The following is a 10344-nucleotide window of genomic DNA, read 5'->3' on the forward strand; positions in this document are numbered from 1 at the left end:
CTGTTTATGACCATCAACAGAACTCATAGATTGAAATCCTGCCTTAAGCTCACTACCCAATCATTTAAAATAATTTTTATTCTCAAATGCTCTCACTATTATGTCGTAATAACGATTCAGTAATGTAGAGGAATATGTAAGAAAGGTAAAACATAAAGACAGATGTTATTTAGTGTTGGAGGGCACATATTTTCTTCTTTGCCAGTTCATTACCAGGACAGAAACTATAAAAGTATAAATACGTTCAATCAGCTAGACATTTCTTAATTCAAGTCAGACAAACCGCAATTGTCTGGACAAATAAACTGGAAATAACAAATCACATGGAATAAAATAGGTCTCCCTGTAACAAACAATAATTAATGACTAGTTCTATATATATAATTTGTATAGAATTTAAAAATAATGTATGTAAAGATGATATTCTGAGCCTAGCACCAGCTGCTCTGATCAGTTAGCAGGCACTGAATTCCATTCACATTACCCGCCAGTGAAATATTTCACTCCTGTAAGCGGTGCCTGGGTGATTCAAGGTAACTGAATGAATTCCATCTCTAAAACATTACAGGCTAAACACAAACAAAATAGCTGAATAATTCGAATTTGACTTTGGTGTTGGCTGAGTTTAATCTGCTTGTGCAGATTGCTGGGTTAACCCGTGCCCAATAACCCTTTGGGGACTGGTTTCACAAGTTGCTCATTCTTTTTTAAATCCACGCGAACTTATTCTGAGAAAACGTCATTATTTTATTTTTTGTTTGCAAATGATATATGAGCGAGAGAGCTGCGGATATCCAACATACAATCTCAAGACAGCTCAGTCCGAGATAAGAACAATGAGTTACATTGAAAACATTATCAATTATACTTATTGTGAAAGCACAGTCTTCCCAGATAAAGTACAGACTGCCTTCCTCACACAATAGCCCGAAATTTTCACAGAATTCATATTTCAAATCTGATATTTACTGGCAGAAAGTTAACATGTGTTATTACTAAATGCCTGAAACATTTTTTAAATACTTCACTGCCTCAATCTGTGCAATTCCGCCAGACTCGACCTCTGATGCCGTTAGCAAGGCTTATCCATTCTACACATCTCTAACAAAGTAAAATATAGTTTTTATAGATGGACGGTACACTACTTGTCTGAAGTTTTTGGCACTGAAAGTAATTGAGGCAGGAATACGTTTTGAGTTCTGTCCTTTAGACAATGATCCCCATGCGGGAACTCTCTGCAGTCTGGGGTTCGTGAGTCTGCCGCACAAACTTTCTACCACCCTTTCAGGCAGAGTTCCAGACCTCCACAACCTTCTGGATGAAAATTTGTCCCCTTAAATCCCCTCTATACCTCCTACCAATTACTTTAAATCTATGCCTCCTGGTTATTGACCACTCTGCTAAGGGAAATAGGTCCTTCTCTATCTATCTCTATCTAGACCACTCATAATTTTATACATCTCAATTAAATCCCCCCAGCATCCTCTGTTCCAAAGAAAACAAACCCAGCCTAGCCAATCTTTCCTCATAGTTAAAATTCTCCAGTCGAGGCAACATACTCCCAAATCTCCTCTGTACCTTCTCTAGTGCAATCACATCTTTCCTGTAATGTGGTGACTAGAGCTGCACGCAGTATTTGGGGCGAATATTAACAAGGCAAATAGATCCCCTTTCCCTGCCATGGTAAACAATCGGTGAACGTGCCAAAACTCGCCCTGCTCATTTTTACTCCACTCCTTCAATCTTCACTTAATCCTTTTCGCGAAAAAATCTTTGTTCTAACGAAATTAAACCGCACGCCGACACTGGATCAAACAAACTGGATGTTTTATGAATGCGGGTATTGTATGGTATTGTACTGCACTATCCTCTCGGCATGTGCAACCCCCTGACTGTCAGCAGCAGTCAGTCGGAGCCTATTCTCCATTCTAACTTGAATTGGCTCCTGTTTGGGTTTAATGTTGTACTCGAGAGTGTAGACACACACACACACACACACACACAAAGGTTTATTTCAAACCAGCTCTGACAGCTTAAAAATACAGGGCTAGGCAATTGAAGGGACAGTTCCTTCCGCCGACACTGGCACTGGGAAGAACACGGCATGGAATTGGTGTCTGGATTTGAAGGAAATGTTGCTTAGATCCTTCCTCTACAGAAAGGAGAGAGGGTGCTTTAACAGTGAGGAGACTGAGGGATGGGATAGAAATGTACACTGAATAATCGCTGTTCATTACACGAACGTAGAGCCAGAGCTTCAGACAGCTTATAAAATTGGACAGTTCAACATTTCCTTCCTGTTCAATCTATATTTCCCTCGGTTGTTGTTTTTTTGGGGCATTTATCTGATACTTCGAACTTGCTACAGGATTGATAACTTGTTAAGATTGGTGCGGTTGGACGCTGGTTATTGTAGGCTTGGATGATGTATGATTTATAGGGTGCTTCTCTCAGTGCTCTGGCTATTTGTCACGTCGCAATGCCTTTGATTGCAGAGACTGAAAATCTGAAGGGTGTGCGCTCTCGTCTGATCGAACAGGCAGCTCCAAAACCTTCTCTCAGGCCGCTGTTTAAAGAGTATGCTCACATGCATCACAATCTGGATATGATTGTGTCTGCCTAAGGATCAGGCGGGTGAAATACAGGTATGCCACAACACCGAACACCTGCAAATATACCATCGGATTCAAAATATACACAACTTACTGCGGTGGGGTGTCAATATTGCCCGCAGATTAACAAAATAAGTTCGGTTTAATAATGGAACGCGTGAATCTATTTTCGGGGACAAAATATGCACTTTATTGTAGATTTCTGCGACGTATTCATCCTGTTAGTCAGGTTTAGAAGGCAACGATTTCCAATTCCACGCCACTGTATTCATCCAGCATTATCTGGATTACAAGGATTTCCCGTAAGGTTGGCAGTTGGTTGAATTAAGAGAAAGGTGGGGATTATAAATGATTAAAGAGAATATTCCTTGCATTTGCTGAGAAGTTGCTCAGTGGCAATCCGAATCCAGAAATGACTATTTAACTGCTATAAGAGCGGTCTGTGTGTTAAGTATGAACACCATACCCAGCTTGTGAGTGTTGTGACTTAACATATTAAATCTTCAGGCCCCACCTGATGATTCTCAGACTGATAAGATCTTCTCATTCCGGCTATGGAAGCGCACGGTGAAAGGGGACTAACTGATGCATACCTTATCAAACCTGCACATTTCCAACCCTCGATAAAAAAAAACAAATGTGCTATTCAATACTGTTCACCTGACAGCATCCTTTCAACAGTCACGCACCACGAGCCGCTCAACAAATTAAATCAGGAAGCATTTCCCTCACTCTCTTCAACTGAGAAAACACATTACAATAATTCGCATTGCATTCTTAATCGTCATTAACATTCTCAGATAATACTGTGTGTGTTTGTGTGTGTGTCTGTCTTTCCCAAAGGGGGAAATATTTTCTTTAATTAAAAAAAATACAAACCTGGTCTCCTGAGTCTCCTCTTCTTCATCCCGAAGATCCTTACTTTGGAAAAGATATCCACCAAATTCCCATTGCAGCTCCCTTTCTTTTTCCGAGGACTATTGATACGCTTGGTAACAACCGGTCTGTCCAAGTGGTGTTCCCGAGCCTGTCGCTTCTGTCGGATCAGGGAGCTCGCAATTGCCGCTGCCATCGCCAGTTTTGCTGAAGGGGTTCGAGGGCGAAGAAACAGCCCCCCAAAACAAGCGATCCGGCGCACCTTCGTTGCCTCTCAGTGCCTCAGGTCCTTCATGGAGAATGGCTTTCGAGTGTCTTGCTTGGAGTGTCTCAGGTTAGATTTGTCGTGTGTAGATGAGCGATGTGTCGAAGGACTCTCTCACCGTGAAGCACACAACCATCTTCATTCTTAACCCCGATCCGGCGAGTTCCAGGCTGCTCCTCAACTCACCGTCCATCCTTCACAGATCCCCGGCTCCCCAGCGAAACAGTCGCCCCAAACAGTAACCCGGTGCCGCGATTATCCTCGTGTGCTGCAGTTTCGGCACATTTTGTATTCTTTGAACTTCCTTAACTCTCCTCAACAAGAACCAGACCAAATCTGATTTCCCCCCGCCCTGGTTTTTATAATTCACCTTTCCTTGTGGCCGACGTCACATTATCCAAGGAGGAATCGCTCGCCTTCACAAGGAGAGGATCTCATTGCATATTCGGAGTGGACAATCTGAGGTTACAGGAAATCATAACAAAAAAATCCGTGCTCTTTCCTCGAGGTGACGTGTGCTCCGTGTGACAGCTGCGCACAAATAGATAAAGTTTATCAGACTCTCGGGGGATGGGAGAAAATCCAGTCTACAGACACAGACACCGCGCTATTTCTTCCGGCTCTTCCAGACTGTCATCTTCTTCTGTGTCCAATGGGAATAAAGGTCTTCTCCAGTGAGACGGGAGGACTCCAGTGAGATATGTGGTCTATTCCAGAGATGTGTGGTCTATTCCAGTGAGATGGGTGGCCTATTCCAGAGATGAGTGGTCTATTCCAGTGAGATGGGTGGTCTATTCCAGAGATGTGTGGTCTACTCCAGTGAGATGAGTGGTCTATTCCAGAGATGAGTGGTCTACTCCAGAGATGGGTGGTTTATTCCAGAGATGTGTGGTCTATTCCAGTGAGATGGGTGGTCTATTCAAGAGATGAGTAGTCTATTCCAGTGAGATGGGTGGTCTCCAGTGAGATGGGTGGTCTCCAGTGAGGCGGATGGTCTGTTCCAGTGAGACGGGAGAAGCTTTCCAGTGAGACGGGAGGTGTCCAGTGAGATGGGTGGTCTCCAGTGAGATGGGTGGTCTCCAGTGAGGCGGATGGTCTGTTCCAGTGAGACGGGAGAAGCTTTCCAGTGAGACGGGAGGTGTCCAGTGAGACGGGAGGTGTCCAGTGAGATGGGTGGTCTCCAGTGAGATGCGAGGTCTTTTCCAGTGAGACGGATGGTCTGTTCCAGTGAGACGGGTGGTCTATTCCAGTGAGATGGGTGGTCTCCAATGAGACGGGTGGTCTATTCCAGTGAGACCGGAGGTGTCAAGTAGGATGGATGCTCTCCAGTGAGACGGGTGATCTCCAGTCCACAAACACCTCACGCTGTCATTTGGCGAACGTTTCCGATCCCTCAGTGTGCAAACATTGCCCCTTGATTAAGCGGCCAAGCAGACATGGAGCCGGGGCTCAGCACCTTCCTCCCAGACATATTACATCGTCTGCCAACACTGGCGACCATTGCCCCCACCTCTCCCCCCTCCCCATTGCCCTCCCTCCCAGCGCCGTGCCCATCAGCTCATTCCACCTGCCACCTTTCGCCCCTTACCCCAGCCGCCGGAGGAAAACGCCCACGGGGCAGACGTGACGGGAAAACACTCAGCACCATCGCCAACACGGTCCTTTCTCCAAACAGCTCTGTCTGTGCAAAAAAAACCCAATCCCCACCTCCGTTCTGCATCTGGCGGCAGATGAAGGCGGCTTTTAGGCGTTCGGTATGTGCAGCTATAATGGCCACAAGCTGGGTGGAGGAGGGGGGTGGCTGGGGAACGCCTAGTGTTCTGGGCTTTAATATCGAGGGAATGGGGCTTTCCCGGCGGAGGAGACATTCAGCACCGCGGACAGCGTTCGCCGCATTCACCGGCTCTCCACTGGCCAGAACACCAATCCCGTGGAATCCCCACCCACAGCACCCACACACCGGACACCCACCCAGCCCGTGGCATCCCCGGTCACAGCACCCATACACCGGACGCCCACCCAGCCCGGGGCATCCCCACCCACAGCACGCATACACTGGACACCCACCCAGCCCGGGGCATCCCCACCCACAGCACGCATACACCGGACACCCACCCAGCCCGGGGCATCCCCGGCCACAGCACCCACAGCACTGCACACCCACACAGACAGAAACATGGAATCAATCCAGGGGATGGTGGGGGAACCTGACCAGCAGTGAATGTGTTCTCCCAAAGCCTGTGTGATACGTGATTGCAGGGATTCCGATTTCCCTTTTGTCTACCCCTCCCCTTCCTTCTATTTGTTTCAGTGCAATGCTAGCACATCTGTTACAGATTTCCAGCGAGAGAAAGATACATTAGAATAACCCTTGAACAACATAGCATGGACGGGCAGGAATGTTAGTGATATATTCTTTTTTTACATAAGGTTTTTGATTGATGATTGTCGCAGGTTTGGGCGCCGCTCCCATCCCCAATCTTCACACACATCGATCAATGCAAATCATTTCCGAAAGGAAACAGCACCACGACCACGGATTCCCCCCCCACCCCCCCCCCCGCCAACATCAGCCCCGCTCGCCCCCCACCCCCCCCCCCCCCCCAGTCAATGACTGGGCGCCCAACCGCCCCCACCTCCTCTCCCTCAGAGTCTCTCTGCTACTGAAGCTACGCCGGCTTTTCCTGCTCCAAGCTTTGCACGGAAACTCGAGAGAGCCCCCTGCTGCTTCACCAGGACCGGTGCAACGCCAAGCAATCTCCGCACTTGTATCACTGGGCAAATTCGCAATCAATTAGAATTCCGTATGACAATGTGCGGATGTGCAAAGAATAATTTTAAAAGGCACAATGATTTAAAAAAAAACATATATGCATGTCAATTTTCCAGCTTGAACAAAAACTGGCATGCACAATGACAAGAGGAAGTCCTTTATTCACTAGTGTTGCTTGCATGAGAGCAGCCTAGAAGTTAATGTGTTGCCATATAGCAGGATGAACCTCCAACCTGTCTTGAGCTAAATGATCTCAGTCAGGACACCACTAATAACACTGCCAATGACTTTAGTGCACCTGGGCTAGAGAAGGCGGGCGGGGATCAGCCAGGTTCCTGCTCCTGATCGCTATCCAAAACAACAATGATTTGCATTTGCTAAGCACCTTTCACGACCTCAGGACGTCCCAAAGCGCTTTACAGCTATTGATGTACTTACTGAAGTGCAGTCATTGTTGTAAAGCAAATAAACCGCGGCAGCTAAATTGCGCACAGCAAGCTTCCACAAATAGCAGTGTAATCTGTTTATTTTAGTGATAGTGATTAAAGGATAAATATTGACGCAGGACACCCGGGAGAACTCCTCTGCTCATCTTCAAAATAGTGCCATAGGATCGTTTACATCCACCTAGGAAAGGGCAGACGGACATCAGTTTAATCGTCTCATCAGGCAATGCAGCTCTCCCTCAGTACTGCAGTGGGAGTGCCGGGCTGGATTATGTGCTCACGTCCCTGGTGTAGGAGTTGAACCCACAGCTCGAAAATATATGTGTTTGTGTTGAATAAGCACAAGGTTGGACAGGACTATGGTTCCCCATGCCAAATAATCTACTGAACGTTCACTCTCTAGGTTCTCACATGAAGAACTGTGATTTGCAAGGGCTAGTTGCACCAGTTCCTGCAAGGATTGGTGCTTTCAGGGGATGGGAAGAATAGGGAAAAATAATTCTTTAACAGTGATTTTGAAAAATGAAAACATTCCAGAAATAATCACATCACAATAGTTGACAATGTAGAGACACATTTGGAGCATGACAAACTCATCATCATCATCATAGGCGGTCCCTCGAAGCGAGGATGACTTGCTTCTACACCAAAAAGGGATGAGTTCACAAGTGTTTCAATGAAGGACCTAATATTTCGGATCCCAAGCTATATCCTGAAGGGTGGAAGATGCCTGTGTGCGGATTTTTTTAACATGTGGTGGCTGTTGCACATCAGCCACCACACGGCTTAACAGAGCTTAGTCCAGTGACAAGGATAAACCAAGACGACAGGAGATCAGCTCTGCTGCACGGACCTAGTGTGCACACAATCGCAGTGTGGGCTGGCCTGTGCTGCCCCTGGGCCCATGCCTCTTCTGGCCTCAAACTCATGCCTGTCCTGGGCCCCAGTCACCCTCTTCACTGCCATTGCCCTCCTGCACCAGCTCGCACTGTACCTGTTATATTCAGAATAAATGGTGAGACTGAGTACTGTGTGCAATGAGCAAGTGTGACCTTAGCACGTTTATTAAGGTTCCAGAGTGCAGTTACCTTGTGGGTGGCCTGCTTATATACTGTGCTCCCAAGGGATGCTGGGATCCCTTGGGACTCCCAACAGGTGGGCCCTCTGGTGGTCAGGTGTAATGCAAGTTACAAAGGGTTAAATAATAACATCACTCCCCCGTGAAGTCATCAGTACACTTATTTACAAGGTGAGACAATTTGGGGCTTTGCGCTCCCTTGTTGATCATCTCGGTACAAATGTGGGTGTGGGTGGGTTGGTCAGTTCTTCACTGGGCTGTTGGGCAGCCGGCCTTGCCGGGCTGCTGGGGATGATGAGTTCGGTTTCGTAGTCAACTATGATGTCAGTTGCCACTTGTGTGTGTGTGTTGGAAGGTCAAAGTTGGTGATGTCCTCTTCGGATTGTTCGTAGCTGTTGGTGAACCACAATTTGATTTAGTCTGTGTGTTTGTCCATTGGCCAGTTTGACCTGAAACACCCTACTCCCCTCTTTGGCTGTGACCGTACCAGCGAGCCATTTTGGACCATGTCCATAATTGAGCACAAACACAGGATCATTGATCTCAATATCACGTGACAAATTTGTGCAGTCATGGTACATACTTTGTTGATGCCGCTTGCCCTCCACATGATCATGGAGATCAGGGTGGACAAGAGAGAGCCTTGTTTTAAGCGCCCTTTTCATAAGCAGCTCAGCTGGGGGAGTCCCGGTGAGTGAGTGGGGTCTGGTGCGGTAGCTGAGCAGCACTAGGGACAACTGGGTCTGCAGGGAGCCTCCCGACACATGTTTCAAGCTTTGCTTGATGGTCTGAACTGCCGGTTCTGCCTGGCCATTGGATGCGGGCTTGAACGGGGCAGATGTGACATGTTTGATCCCGTTGTGGGTCATGAATTCCTTGAATTCAGTATTGGTGAAGCATGGCCCATTGTCACTGACTTGGACATCAGGCAAGCCCTAAATGGCAAACATGGCTCGTAGGCTTTCACTGGTGGCCGTGGATGTGCTTACAGACATTATTGCACATTCAATCCATTTTGAGAAAGCGTCCACGACAACCAAAAACATTTTGCCTAGGAATGGGCCCGCATAGCCTAGGATCCACCTGCATCCGAGGCTGCATTTGACCCCAAGTCCAGAGGTGACCACCCATCCAACCAATACCGGAATTGCAATGAGATTCACATCAGCAATCCCATAGGGGTGTGTGGAGGAACCTGAGAATCCCGTGTCATGGACGGCAGCTCGGGAACTATAAAATTGCGCTAATTCCAGCAGCTGCTTCTACCAGTTGGAAAGCGACGGAAGGACTCCCTGAAACATCGCCTTATCTCGGTTATTCTCGTCTTCAGGACACTGGACCAGCTCCCATGAAGGACACAGTAAAGGATCCTGGCTGGTCCAGGTCCTGATCTGGTGGGCCGTAACGGGGGACTTCTCATTCTCAAATGCCTCCATGACCATGAGCAAGTCCGCTGGCTGCACCCTTTCCACCCCGGTGGTGGGCAATGGTAGCCGACTGAGAGCATCTGCACAGTTCTCTGTGCCCGGTCTGTGGCGGATTACATAGTTGTATGCCGACAGCATCAGCGCCCATCTTTGGATGCGGGCAGAGGCATTGGTATTAATCCCTTTGTTCTCAGAGAACAGCGATATGAGTGGCTTGTCGTCAATTTCAAGCTCGAACTTGAGGCCAAATAAGTATTTTTTTACACCGTAAAAGCACGCTGGAGCCTCTTTTTCAACTATGCTGTAGACTCTTTCGGCCTTGGACAAACTCCTGGATGCATATGCAACCGGTTGCAAAATCCCTGAATCATTAGCCTGTTATAACACACACCCGACCCCGTATGACGATGCATCGCAAGCTAACACTAATTGTTTACATGGATTACACAGGACAAGCAATTTGTTCGAACACAATAAATTTCTGGCTTTCTTAAAGGCAGCCTCTTGTGAATTCCCCATAGCCAGTCGTCTCCCTTACGCATGTAGGTGTTCTAGCAGGGTGCTTAATCCAGGTAGGAAATTACCGGAATAGTTAAGGAGTCCCAGGAATGATGTCAGCTCCGTCTCGTTCTGTGGTCGCGGCGCGTTCTTGATGGCCTTCATCTTGGCGTCGGTGGGTCTGATGCCATCTGCTGCAATTCTCCTTCCTAACAATTCATCGCCCTGTGCCAGGAAAACACACTTCAAGCGTTTCAACCTCAGCCCCATGTGATCCAATGGCTAGAACCTCCTCCAGATTCTTCAAGTGCCCCATGGTGTCCCAACCTGTAACCAATATATCGTCCTGGAAGACCACTGTGTAAGGAA

The 10344-nt window shown here is 47.5% G+C and overlaps 1 protein-coding gene across 2 annotated transcripts in view; it reads right to left on the reverse strand.

Annotated features, from left to right (window-relative positions):
• fgf14 (fibroblast growth factor 14) overlaps positions 1 to 3684 on the reverse strand; it is a 356072-nt gene extending 352388 nt beyond the window's left edge. Inside the window, exon 1 of one of the 2 annotated variants that reach the window (XM_070891408.1) lies at positions 3492 to 3684. In XM_070891408.1, coding sequence (XP_070747509.1) covers positions 3492 to 3684 — 193 coding nt within the window. Of the gene's footprint in view, positions 1 to 3487 lie in introns of both variants that reach the window. The other variant, XM_070891409.1, reaches the window with a different exon arrangement.
• Between the last annotated feature and the right edge of the window lie 6660 nt (positions 3685 to 10344).

This window comes from Pristiophorus japonicus, chromosome 10 (assembly GCF_044704955.1).
Source record: "Pristiophorus japonicus isolate sPriJap1 chromosome 10, sPriJap1.hap1, whole genome shotgun sequence".
NCBI lineage: Eukaryota > Metazoa > Chordata > Chondrichthyes > Pristiophoridae > Pristiophorus > Pristiophorus japonicus.